Below are 12829 nucleotides of genomic sequence, written 5' to 3'. Positions count from 1 at the left end.
AAAATCAACAAATTTACGCATGAAGAATTTATATAATCCTTTGATGGATAAATAAAAACTTGTTCTTTTTATTATTTCATTTCAATTTTTTGTTCTTATCTGTTGCAGCCGTCCAGCATTTAGTCAAAGAAATTAAAGTGAACAAATCATCCGGCGAAAGTAAAAGAAGACGAACATAATTCAATAAGGTAAAGGATAAAAATTTAGAATTTATTTTTCCTACCTTACCTAACTATATGTGATAGCCCCGCATAGACAGATCGAATAGGTGAGTGTTTAAACAAATCGAATTAATCTTTTGTATAATTCAGTTAAGCTAACGAGTTTGCTTTAATTATTATCTAATGTAGGATAATTTGTATTTTTTTTTTAATATAATTAATAACAAACAGTAGCATAAAGTTAATATAAGCAGCTCATTTTCAGTCTTTGATATTTAAAATGCTTAATAAATATAGAAAATTAAAAGAATGCGAATGAATTTAAATAAATTAAACTAATCTAACTATTAGTATAACTTAAAATTTAATTAATGACTTATCGCTTATATTATAACTTCTTTATCTTATTATGTGGGAGAATTTACGAATCCTTAAACACGCTGATGAGGTTCTAAAAAAGAATTTCCAGAGAAAGAAACATGAGGAAAAAAGAGGACAGTCCCACCATCAATTAGAGAAGAAATTGAAATGGACCTTCCAACCAAAAGTGTTGATTGTTGTCATCATTTGGTCTTTTTTGTTAGGAAGGCACATTGTCACGAGAAAGAAAGAAAAAAAGAGAATGGTAGTTATGCAATAGCAAGTCAAATATGGCTATAAAATTCCTTTGTATGTCCTTATGGAAACCATAACATAACCTTGTTAGCCCATTTCTCTATTTGAAAACGGTATGCCATTTACAGTCTTGCACAAGAATGAAAACACAACATTATGGCTTTGTCACCGTCTGGACCTTAATTATAGGGATAAGTAAAAAAAGTACATTTACAACTTTAAATATCTTTTTCTCACATCAAGAAAGATATATAATTACAACTTATGACAAATATATATATATATATATATATATATATATATATATTTCTGTTAAAAAGTTTAAATATGTAAGAATTTAATTATTTTTATTTTGATTAATTATTATTATCATATGTTCTTAAATCCCGTTTTGACGATCAAATAATAAAATTAAAAGTTGCTAAATTTTAAATTCATATTATCAAACATTAAAAATATAATGGCTTATTCAAATAAAAATATCTAAATTCTTACAAATCAAAATTTTTTAATTATAAAATTTTTCTTTTATTATGATATATAACCATATATTTCTAATTGTATGATAAAAAAAGACTTATACTATGCTTTTTATACGGGCCCCTTGATTACTTGTTTGGGGTGACAAGTCAGGGACCAAGTCAGTTTCTTATCGAAGTCTTTTGCCCCACAATCCCTCCTATTATTTATCTTAACAAGGGATTCTTGGCTGCTGAAAAAACTTTCACAAACTAGACCTGGAGTTGTAGGAGAATCCAGAAGAGATGTTTGCTTTGCAACAATGAAATTAAAAATATGTTTTCCCCTTAATATTGGGGCCTATCCAAAAGAGAATCTACTCTAGGATTTCTGAGCCTTTTCCTTCTTGGCGTGAGAGGTTAGATAATCACCAAATACTAGGCTTCTGAAAAGAAAAAAATGCCCAGTACCACATTCATGAGTACAAAACAAATCACAGGACAGAAGAGAAAGGAAAATGTGTGTGATATGTCCGTGTCCCTAGCAACCTTTGTGTGTCCAGTTTGCCAACCTTTGCCCCAACATACATTCCCATGCCTTGTACAGGATTATCATGATTGTTGTGGTGTGTATTTGTTATGCTTATTACTACTCTCTAACATACTTCAAAAGCAAAATCCCTCAGCTTTTTAGTTTTATCCTATTGAGTCCTTAAATTTTTATTTTATTCTATTAAGCTCTTATACTGTTATTTTTAATTTTACTAGGGACATTTTAAACATATATTACAAGACTTTTGCTTATTCTACTGACCCTTGTATTTTTCTTTTTTACTTTTAATTAATAACTATTAGGTCTCAATTGAAAAATATAAAAGTTCCATGAAATAAAATAAAAATTAAAGAGCTCAATAAATTAAAATTGAAAGATTTAAGAGTATTGTGTTTTTCTTTTTTTGGGAGAAAATGCATATCAGGTGAGTTGTGTTATCACACAATTTCTTTTGTAAAGATCTTTTCTCTTTATGCATTGTTATATTTATTACACTTTTTCTTTTCGTATATTTTCTCTTTATGCACTGTTGTATTTGCATCATTCGATCTATTTACAGAATTCATACTTTAGTAGTATAGAAATTTTGCTTCCAGAACTATTTTACTACAAAATTTATTTCGTTCTTGATTGAGTAAAACGTGAAGGATTACTAAATTATTAACAATTAATTACTTCCGATAAGTATCTAATTAGATTGCTATAATAAGATAGATAGTATTTAATCATAGTATGAATTGTAAATACCATTTATACCATTTTAAAACAACTTAGTTCAAATTGCTATCAAGGAACAGCACAATATAACCAATTATGGTTCTATACAAATTGGTATTGAGATAATCAATTCTAATTATATGAAAATTGACAGTACAAATATTAATTAGAATTGCCCCACACATGGAGAATATAATATGGGAATCAGTAAACAAGAAGACAGACATGTACTGGAAGTGCCAGCCTAAGCAACATCTCTTTTAAAATTAAAGAACCTTAAAAAGGAAAAAATTAATTGTTTGGTCCAGGAAATTGATCAGAAAGCCAGATGAATAACAAACTCCACCACTTTTTCATCAATTTGCTTTATTTTATAATAGCAATAATCATCACTTGTATGATTCGAATCCCATAAGAAGAGTTCAAATTTACATTACAAATTATAAAATAAAAACACACAACAAAAGCATTACAGAAAAAAGGAAAAAACCTAGACCTATTTATCCATAAATCTTGATCAAGTGGACCATCGAGGGGATGGGGATGGAATTGAGGATGATGATGATGGATATGGCCAAAGCTGAGCATTCTTCACCTTTGACACACTAGCAAGAACACCTAATGGAGTCACATTCCCTATCACTGTAACTTTCTTTGTCGCCAAATCTATACTGAATGATGTCACTCCTGCACAAAAATTCCAAAAAAAAGTACGCATATAGAAAATAGTGTAACATTTTATATAGTTCTTAATCAACTATACATACCCATCAAAGTAATTAATTAGGTTATCAAGAATCATAGCCAATAATTAAATATAACTAGTAAGATTGAAGATATATATTTTTGCTGCAAGGGTGTCATTTGCATACATATGCAATAGCAAATTAAGAAAGGGTTATGTCTACTAAAAACTCACCTTCCATTTTGGAGATATGCTTTCTGACTTTTCCTTCACATCCCTTGCAATGAATTGACACCCACAAAACCACAACCTGCAAGGATTTTGTAAGGAACAAAATAATTGTGCATAAGAGTTGATGGTAAGATTAACTAAGAGACTTGGTATTAACTAAGAGCCTTGTTAAACTGTTCATGAAGTTCGAAAGATCAAATCAGGAACCTGGTCGCGGGAGCGAGCTGAGGAAGAAGACTTTAAAGCAGGAGAAACATTAGAGCTTGAAAGCTTGGACTTTGTACTAATTTGTGTAGGAAATGGTGCAGAAGCATGACCATTTTTAGCAATCGAATCATCATGAGCATAATAAGCTAGTGAACAAGATCTCCTAGCAGGAGCAGTCTTTGAGGTTGCATGCCTAGCCTTGGGATGTTGATTCTCACGATCAAGAATCAATGCATCAGACTCTGAAAGCCAATCAATATAGGGTACTTTATCACTCAAAAGATGCCTCGAAGAGCCAGTATGAGTACGGACATCACTTGCATCAGCAGAGCTTCTTCTACGTAAATGATCCTGTTGCTTATTAGCTGCAGAATACTCATCAGCAGAGCTTTCTCTGTGAAAATCGCGTTGTTTCACAGAAGAAGAAGTGGTCCTTCTGCTCCTCTCAAAGTAACTAGGCTTTGGATTAATGGGTAGTTGAGATGATGATGAACAAGTAGCATAAGGTTTTGAATTGTGACGATGATCGATAGGTCTAGTGCCATGGTGAACCACTGAACGATGGTCCAGACTAGAACATATAGCAGTTGATGCAGGAGAAGAACAGAAAAGATCCATTCTTTTCATTTTTCTGGTTGAAGAGAATAAGGTAAAGAATATTAACTAGTAAAAGAAGCAACTTATTAATTGCTTGTTCTTGAATTTCAATTTCTGTAGCTGTTAGTACTTGGGAGAGAACAAAGCAAGTAAATGCAAAAATTGCTAGTAAGGCCAACTAATCTCCTTTTGAAGAGAAGAAAAGGAAGCAAGCAGCGCAAATTGGACCCACCAAAAAGTAATCATAGCTTGGAAAACGGAAGATATGTGACTAATCTGGATCCTAGACCCTTCAAAGTTGTGATTAACTTTTTAATTATTTCAATTTAAAAATAATTAAGGTGGGGTTACCATACTTTGTATGATATGATTATTACCACTACTTAGTAGCATAGGGTTGTGTGGGCAGTCCTTAAAACTGTCCTTTCTCATAATTAACACATCATTGAGTTCTACATGTGTGTGAGGGGACTAGTACTTGACTTAGCATTAATAGCCATTTAGGGTTGGCTGTAGGTTTCTATCTCAATCAATTTGTCATGATTTTTTTTTTTCATCACTTGGATTCCTTTTCATAATCATGAGATATCCTATTTCGGAAAAGAGGAGAAGAAGGGAAAAAAACTGATAAGTATGACTATTCTTAATTTTGTGAGAATTATTAATGCAAAATTAATGAATGAATACATTTTCCAGTCCTTTCACTTAAAGATCTAATGATATGAAATTGGTACTATGTGAAATAATTACAAAGTTTAAGATTTCTTCTTAATAAGTACCAAGTAATTTGTTAATAAAAACGTGTTTGTTATTTTTATTAAAATGATATCTAAAATAATCCCAGAGGCAAAGCAAATTAAAGATGATATTTCTTAGCTAGTTATTATCAATTCTAACTTTAAAAAGATGAAAATGTTTAAGAACAAATGACTTTATCCTAATCAAAGATTCAAGCATCTAATTTTTTATATAACAAAAATGGGTAGGGATCCAGGGAATAGCATCTTCTGGTGTGTAGTAAATGGATGTTCTTTGGTCTACAAGTGCTTTTATGAGTGGTACATTTAAAATAATTAACTAATTAATAAGTCCCCAATTCATGGTCTCATGGATTAATATGTGCCAGGAAAATGCCTAATGAAATGCTAACCATTTTGTATAATACAATTCGAACTATTAAAATTTGTTATCAGCTTGGCGTGGAATAAAAGAAAACAGCTAAATTTAAAAAGGAATTCTATGAAAGAATCTTGAACACACATTCGAGGAACATAATTAGACGAGGCAGGCAGTGCCAACAGTCAAAATAACCAATAATATTGTAGTCTGCTTGGTTCAACTTAACAACAATAAACTATTAATTAGATAATTAATAACTAAACCTATTAAGGATATAGCATTCTCTAACACCAATCAACAAAGCCTTTTTAGAACAAATTCTTCTTTCTTCGTGTATTCATCCTCAAAGGAAACAAAAAAAATGCAAAATTTTAATCAAATTATAGTTTGAACATTTCTTTTTTATATAAATACTTCACATTTTTTAACTCTAAAAGTTAAAAAGCTTGTGTTAGAGATGATGAAATATACGTATTTGAATTCAGAGAAGAGAGAAGATCAATTCTTATAGTGGGCAGCACTGCACAAGAAATCAAGAAAAAAGAAAAACCCACTAACGTCGAGTAATTAAACTTTCTATCTCTGCATGAACTTTATAACAAGGCCCCTATTGATGATGTTAAATCAAAGAGATTTGCAATGATTAAACCTAGAAATTGGGTGATGTGTTTTCCAACATATGGCGGCATATAGTTTGTTCGTAGGTCCAATTCCTTTATAACAACATCTTTAGATGATTTTGGCAGTTGATTAATTATCACAAGTACCACAATTACTCACTCTGTCAAACTTTAATTGGGCAGATTGAATTGTTAAACTATTAACTCAATATTTTTCTTTTGACGAAAAATTAACTCAATGTTTATCTTTACCTTTTATAAATTCTATAAGCCATAATTTTGGACCGAAGGATTGTGGAATCCATAATTTTGTTAAATCCATAGACTTGAAAATCTATAAATATTTATTTGAATTAAACATAAAAATAATAAATTTTATTTAAAATTAAAATAAATCAATTTATCCGGCACAATATTAAAATTAAAAAAATAATATAATAATCCATCGTTCTTTTTTTTTAATGAAAGATATAGGCATTAACTCAAAAAAATGCAAAACAGAACAATAACGAGGGAAAGTCACACCCATGAGCTCCTGATGCGTGATAAAAAAATGTATAATAGTAATTCATTATTTTTTAAAATTCTTTTAAAATAGTGGATTTTAGACTTTCCTATTTTCTGTTAAACAATGAATAAATTCACGAATTGAAATGGTAATTAGCAGTAACAAACAGGATTTAGGGCCAAGTAAATTTTACTATGCCTGCCTAGTAACATTGCAAATATATTTTTTACGTGAAGGATTAAAAGAGTAAAATGGGGTGACTGGGAAGTATAAAAAGTAAATGATGTGCACAAGATACATGTAGAATTAACATAACAAGCACTTTCTTCTATTATTACAAGATACAAGCTTTACATCAAACAGACACTTTTCTTTCAGCTTTTTGAACTGCCATGTCTTTCAGTTGTTGTTATCTATTGCAGCAAATATTAAACGTTATGTGGGTCACAACAAAACTGATACAATCCATTTGTTTTTCCAATCACGCGTTTAAAGATGTGGGGCTTTAAGCAGATGCAGGTGCAACTGCAACTGTAAGGATCATCTTCCACTTCACTTTGTTATTTCTTTTCCCTCCTTAATTTTCTAACCTCTCTTTTCCTTTTCCTTTTCCACCTTTTTGAAACTATTTATGATAAAATTTTAGAAGAAGTTTATATTTATACCGGGGGGTATGAGAGTTCGACACGTCAAAGATTGTGATTTATTTTGATTCAATTCAGTATCTTGAAACTTTTTAATTGAAATCTATACCCTAATATCTCATGAAAAAGAAACAAAAAATGAATACCCTGAAAGAGCGGTAGGCTTGATGCCTACACGTTGCTCTTACCCTTTGTTATAATTTTAATATGTTGCTTGCAGAAGAAACTGAGAGTAATTACTGGCTTTCGTTTAAGATGATGTTGTGCTCTTTATTCAGTCAAATTTTCCTTCCTGACAGGAATTGTATTTTAAGAGCAATTGAGAAACTGGAGTTTGCTTTTATTTATTTTAAAAGAACAATAATTATATGTTTGTGATTGTGAAGTTGCTTACAGTAAGGTCAACATGCCACTTTTATAGGTTATTTCATGTGATTTTCCTTCAACAATTTCATGTTCATGTCAGGACAAGGACTGTCCAACAACCCACATAGCTTGAAGAAGAAGAACAAGAATATTGAAGAGGATAAGAATAGAATGGCCTAATATTTATATGGATAAAGAGCAAAATACTAAATAAAAAGGAAAAAGTATTAGAATTTAATAAATTAAGAAAAATCTTTGGTACAGATTAAAGAAGTTATTTCACTGATATATAAAAGATTCTTGCCTTGCGTTTGTGGATTCTTTGGAACCCTACTTTACAAATGTACTGTGAGGCTAGGTCAAATAAGAAACCTGTCCTTACACAAAAGGGAAAGAAAGAAATAAAAAATAAATAAATAAATAAATAAATAAAAATAATAGGAAGCTACTGCCTCAGGCTAAATTATTTTTCGAGAATGCCCCAAACTAAACTAGTGCCTCACATAGTTAATATTTATTAAAACCTAGTATTGTTACACATGAATTCATAATCGGACGTCTAGTATCAAAAATTAATTTAACTAATTTAGAACGTGTTAAGCAAAACTCAAGACCTTAGTTAAAGTAATAAAAACTCTTACCATCTCATCTACATATTTTTTAATATAATTAAACATATTGTTGGTTGTATAAAAAAGTGATATCGCATTAATACTAGTTTAATGCTAGTGAATGGTGGATGAAGGAACTTAAAATCTATATTCTCTTGATCTTTACAAGTAAGAATATCTTGATTGGTTTAACTTTGTTAAGTAATGTATTTTAAATTTTTATTTAAGAAACTTAACTGATGAGATACCATGCTTAGAATCAAAGCACACTGGCTGCTTCCGAGCTGCATTTCTTTTGTCTCCTTATCAAAATCGAACTCGGGAAATTCCTATGACAAAAGATTTGTCCTACTGCTTAAGATAACAATTTGTCAATATATTATACTAATCTTTGATGACTTTTTGGAGCCTGTAAATTGGTCCCATAAATCTCGATCACCATTGAAAGAACATTTCACCTTAGATTTTGACATATACATCAACTTGGAAAAAGTTGGGTTTTGGTGTCCAGCTATTAATAGATCTCAATTACTTTGATGAAATGTTGATCCAGAGTTACTTTTTCTGGCTATTGAAATGTAAACTATTTTCCAATTAGAGTTTTTTATTGGGACTCAATAGAAAATAAATTACATAGCAGGAATAATCTGTTCTCTTACTTTTATTACAAAGATGATACTCTCTCATTGATATGCAGAGAGTCAAATTAATAAGTGAATTAATATCTTTGTATATAGATTATATAAGTGAATCATCACATAATATTTTTATTTTTTCATTTGAAGCTTAATGATGCATAGAGTAGCTTTCTCACGATTTTTTCATCATAAGGACTCATAATTGCTAAGTTTCTACCAATATTTGTGAATAGGGGTATATTTAGATTATTAATAGGTGAAGTTTAAAAAGTGGCATCTCCTGTTAAGAAATCACTTAGGCTAAATACATATTTATGTCTTTGAATTTTAGCCATTTAGTTAGTTTAACATTCTATTTTTCAATTTAATCTGACAGACATTTAAATTTTTTTATGTTATTTTTAATATTCCTTGATAAGTGTATTTATTCAATAAGTTCATATATATTGCAAAGGGTGTTTAAACATTATCAAAAAAATAAAATTTAAGTAGATTAAATTGAAATTTAAAGGCGTTTAAATATTAAGAAAAAGTCAAATTCATGTATTTGTGAGGTTAAATCGAAAAATAAAGTGTTAAACTGACTATCGATACAAATTTCGGGGCATATATTAGGGATGCAGTCAGACGGGTATTTTCAGGTATTCGACCCGACCGAATCCTAATAGGATGGATTTGGGTAATAATAGATGAATTTGGGACGGGTTTGAAGTTTAATTTTACTATCCATGTCAGATTCGAGTCGGGTTTCAATTTGAACTTGCGGGTATCCGTTATCCGAATTCAATTATATTAAAATTTATTATATTTTATTATTTAGAAAATTATTTTAAATTTTATTAAATTTATATTTAGATTGTATTAATATATTGAATATTTAGATTTGATTAGTTTATATTTTATATTTTTTTCTATTTACATTAATTGTTGTTAATATATTTTAAAATTTAATTATTATAAATGGGTTCATAAATGAGTACCCATTTAACTATCCTAATGTTTATATAAACGGACAGGGTACCAGTTGTTTATTTAAATATCTATAAATATATTTAATAATTATTTAATGTAAACGGGTTTGAAACGGGTTAGAATAATAAACAAAATTCCCAATGGATTTGAAATGGGTATAGGTACATTATTTTAATTGGATATTTTGAACTGAATAATCGATATAAATTTAGGGGCATATGTATTTAGCCAAACTCTTAATTATATCAAAGGACATGACTAGTAAAATTAGAGATTTATCCGCATGCAATAATGTTTAATTTTATCATTTAATATCTCTTATGAATCTGTATCTTAAGATTTAGTAGACCAAAAATGGTAGAATGAATTAAAGGAAAAAAAAGGAAAAACTCATATGTTTTAAATATCCATGACTAGTAAAATCACAAATATTGATCCTATATTACACACAACATGAACTACTTCAAGTATGATTTCTAATTTTGTAAAATTGGGTTTTGGAGTCGGACTGCTAAGAATATCTCAACATTTTGAAAAGCCCAAACCAATTGGACAAGGTGATGTCGACAACCCCATAGGCCCCATAAAAAGTTGAAGCCCAAACAATTGCCACCATGCACGTGCATCTTCACTTCGCACGTGTAAGCCGGATTTAGGGTTTTGCAAAACGCATAATAAAACCTTTCAGAAAATAATAGTGTTTCCTCCTACTCTGTTTCAGTCTCATTCTTCTTTAGAGCGAGGAAGAAAACAAAGAAGAGACAGGGCCATGGGTAAGTTTTCAGCAATTCTATGCTGTTATTGTTATTTTTTCTTGCAACTGTAATTAATTTAGTTCAATCTTTATTAACTTTTTTTTTTAAACATTTCCTCAACAAATTCTTAAACAAAATTATGAAGCAAGAATCAAGGTTCACGAGCTAAGAAACAAATCAAAAACAGAGTTATTGAGCCAGTTGAAAGATCTAAAAGCAGAGCTAGCTCTTCTCCGTGTTGCTAAAGTCACTGGTGGTGCACCCAACAAGCTTTCCAAGATGTACCCATCTCTCTCATTTTGTTATATTTATTGTTAGTTTGATTTAAAATTAATGGCATTCTTTTTCATTCTTGGGTATACAGTAAGGTAGTGAGGCTATCGATAGCACAGGTATTGACTGTGATATCACAGAAGCAGAAGGCTGCTTTAAGGGAAGCCTACAAGAATAAGAAGTTGTTGCCTCTTGATTTGCGTCCCAAGAAGACTAGAGCTATCCGCAGACGTCTCACTAAGCACCAGGTACTCTCTCCACTACGAATAATACTTTCTTTCTTTTTTAATTGAGCTCTGTTTTATTTGTTTGTAAATGTTAACTTATTTATGGATGACCAGTTTGATGGGTTGTACTTTAGAAAATATGTTATTCCTGATAGCACAATGTTTGTTGATTTATATGTTTGAGTGATTTTGTTATGGAGATTCATGTCATTTGAAAATTTAAAGTAAAATGGATGCAATTTTACGCTGAATGGAGCAAGTTGTGTTATAGCATGCAATAGATGTTAGTTAAGCTTTGCTCAATTGATATCAGTGCTTATCCTGTTGCCCATTTCACAAAAGAATTATCTTCTGCCCGTCTTATTTATGGGTGGTTAGTGATTTGCAATTGGTGAATGCTTTAGATAGAACCTTTAGCAATGTAAAATCCCATTCTAGTCAAACAACAAATGGCTTATGCCTGAGCTAAGTAAATATGATATAAGAACCGTAGGGGACTCATTGGATTTCTAGGGGGATAAAGTTTGGAATAAGATGGAAGTATGTTTCTGGTTCATAGATGGAACATCCTTTGATCATTCTGTTGAGAACCATGTCTCTGGTTATTCTGTTGAAAGCCATGATAGATTGTAAATGCGTAAATGAGCCTCACAGAGCTCCTTTAACCTCTACTATTTTTGATATTGGCTTTGCCTTTGTGCTAGTTGGAGCCTGGCTTATGATTTTAATAGTGGCATTTGTAGCGTATGGTTATGGGATATTGATGCTGAAGAGCCATACTTATGGTTGCTTGCAGATTCAGAATCTTCATAGCTGTCATTATTATAGTTTTACTTACCGAATCTGCCATTTTGTTTTCCAATGCTTCCTATTTTTTGTTGTTCATCAACCGTGGTATTTTCATCTCTTATTATGTGTAATTTATGTTGTGATTAATGATGTTTAGGCTGTTACAGGTTCCTGTCTGTTACAGAGATATGATTTGAATTTGAATTTCTTATGCTGTTTTCTCCTTAACTATAAATCTATGAGAATGCCCAACCCATATGTACCCTTTGGCATCTTGATCTTGAAGATGATAAATTCTTTGGTCCTTCGTTTTAGCATTTACAGCTTTATATTTATCAGTAAGGGGTAATAGCCGGAGTAAAAAGCATTGTTTCTGTTATCATGAATTGGGTTAGTCAAAATGCTGAATTGAAACTGGTACTGTATGTAAAGTTTTATCTCATATCATGTGGTTTTATGCCTGAAATCTGAATGCACATGGGTGTTTTGTTTATGTTTTAATGGACAGTTGTTGAGTAGTAAGATGTCTTCTTCTCCTTTTTTTTTTTTTTTTTTTTTTTGTTTGTAGGCATCATTGAAGACTGAGCGAGAGAAGAAGAGGGAAATGTACTTTCCAGTGAGGAAGTATGCCATTAAGGTGTAAGGTTGGATTCATAGCGAAAGATGGTCTTTTGTATTACCTCACAAAACGCCATGACGAATGATGTGTTTTTACATTTTTTGAACTTTAATTTTTGCCCCAATTAATATTATGAATCACCTAGCTTTATTACTAACTTTCTTTACGGAGGTTCCAAGTTATTGTCGTAACTTTTAGCTCATCATTTTCCTAAAAGCTTTCTGAATATTGTTGTTGGTCATTCTCGAGCAGAATTTTGTTGTTATCAAGTGTCGCCTGTTAACCATCTCAAATGCCATAGTTAAAAGGAAGCATCCACTGTCTCCATTCTGGAGACGCCACCAAAGGCATGAATTGAGATGTAAATGTTGGGAGTTTCCAAAGTCATTATCTTTTACCATAGTGAATTTGTGACACCTGACATGGCATTTTCCCGTTTACCTTTTACTAAGACGTTTTGATCC

General features: G+C 30.8%; 2 protein-coding genes across 2 annotated transcripts; one reads left to right on the top strand and one right to left on the bottom strand.

Annotated features, from left to right (window-relative positions):
* Nucleotides 1–2853: 2853 nt before the first annotated feature.
* LOC8286097 (protein SODIUM POTASSIUM ROOT DEFECTIVE 3) lies at nt 2854–4402 on the bottom strand. The gene is made up of 3 exons (XM_002531053.4): nt 3628–4402; nt 3424–3499; nt 2854–3191 (listed from the first exon to the last, which is right to left on the bottom strand). The coding sequence occupies exons 1-3, from the start codon at nt 4252–4254 to the stop codon at nt 3022–3024; spliced, it is 873 nt and encodes a 290-aa protein (XP_002531099.3). The 5' UTR covers nt 4255–4402; the 3' UTR covers nt 2854–3021.
* A 5916-nt stretch (nt 4403–10318) lies between these two features.
* LOC8286120 (60S ribosomal protein L35) lies at nt 10319–12522 on the top strand. Its single transcript, XM_002531052.3, has 4 exons — nt 10319–10475; nt 10603–10738; nt 10822–10978; nt 12315–12522. The coding sequence occupies exons 1-4, from the start codon at nt 10472–10474 to the stop codon at nt 12387–12389; spliced, it is 372 nt and encodes a 123-aa protein (XP_002531098.2). The 5' UTR covers nt 10319–10471; the 3' UTR covers nt 12390–12522.
* Nucleotides 12523–12829: the final 307 nt, after the last annotated feature.

Source organism: Ricinus communis, chromosome 8 (genome assembly GCF_019578655.1).
Source record: "Ricinus communis isolate WT05 ecotype wild-type chromosome 8, ASM1957865v1, whole genome shotgun sequence".
In the NCBI taxonomy this organism is placed as follows: domain Eukaryota; kingdom Viridiplantae; phylum Streptophyta; class Magnoliopsida; order Malpighiales; family Euphorbiaceae; genus Ricinus; species Ricinus communis.
This window is presented reverse-complemented; position numbering and strand designations above follow the sequence as displayed.

Coding starts and splice junctions, on each gene's coding strand:
- LOC8286097 (XM_002531053.4), bottom strand. CDS start 4,254: ATGAAAAGAATGGATCTTTTCTGTTCTTCTCCTGCATCAACTGCTATA. Junction 3,500..3,627: donor CAGCTCGCTCCCGCGACCAG/GTTCCTGATTTG, acceptor AAATCCTTGCAG/GTTGTGGTTTTGTGGGTGTC. Junction 3,192..3,423: donor GCATATCTCCAAAATGGAAG/GTGAGTTTTTAG, acceptor ATTTTTGTGCAG/GAGTGACATCATTCAGTATA.
- LOC8286120 (XM_002531052.3), top strand. Junction 10,739..10,821: donor CCCAACAAGCTTTCCAAGAT/GTACCCATCTCT, acceptor TTGGGTATACAG/TAAGGTAGTGAGGCTATCGA. Junction 10,979..12,314: donor GACGTCTCACTAAGCACCAG/GTACTCTCTCCA, acceptor TTTTGTTTGTAG/GCATCATTGAAGACTGAGCG.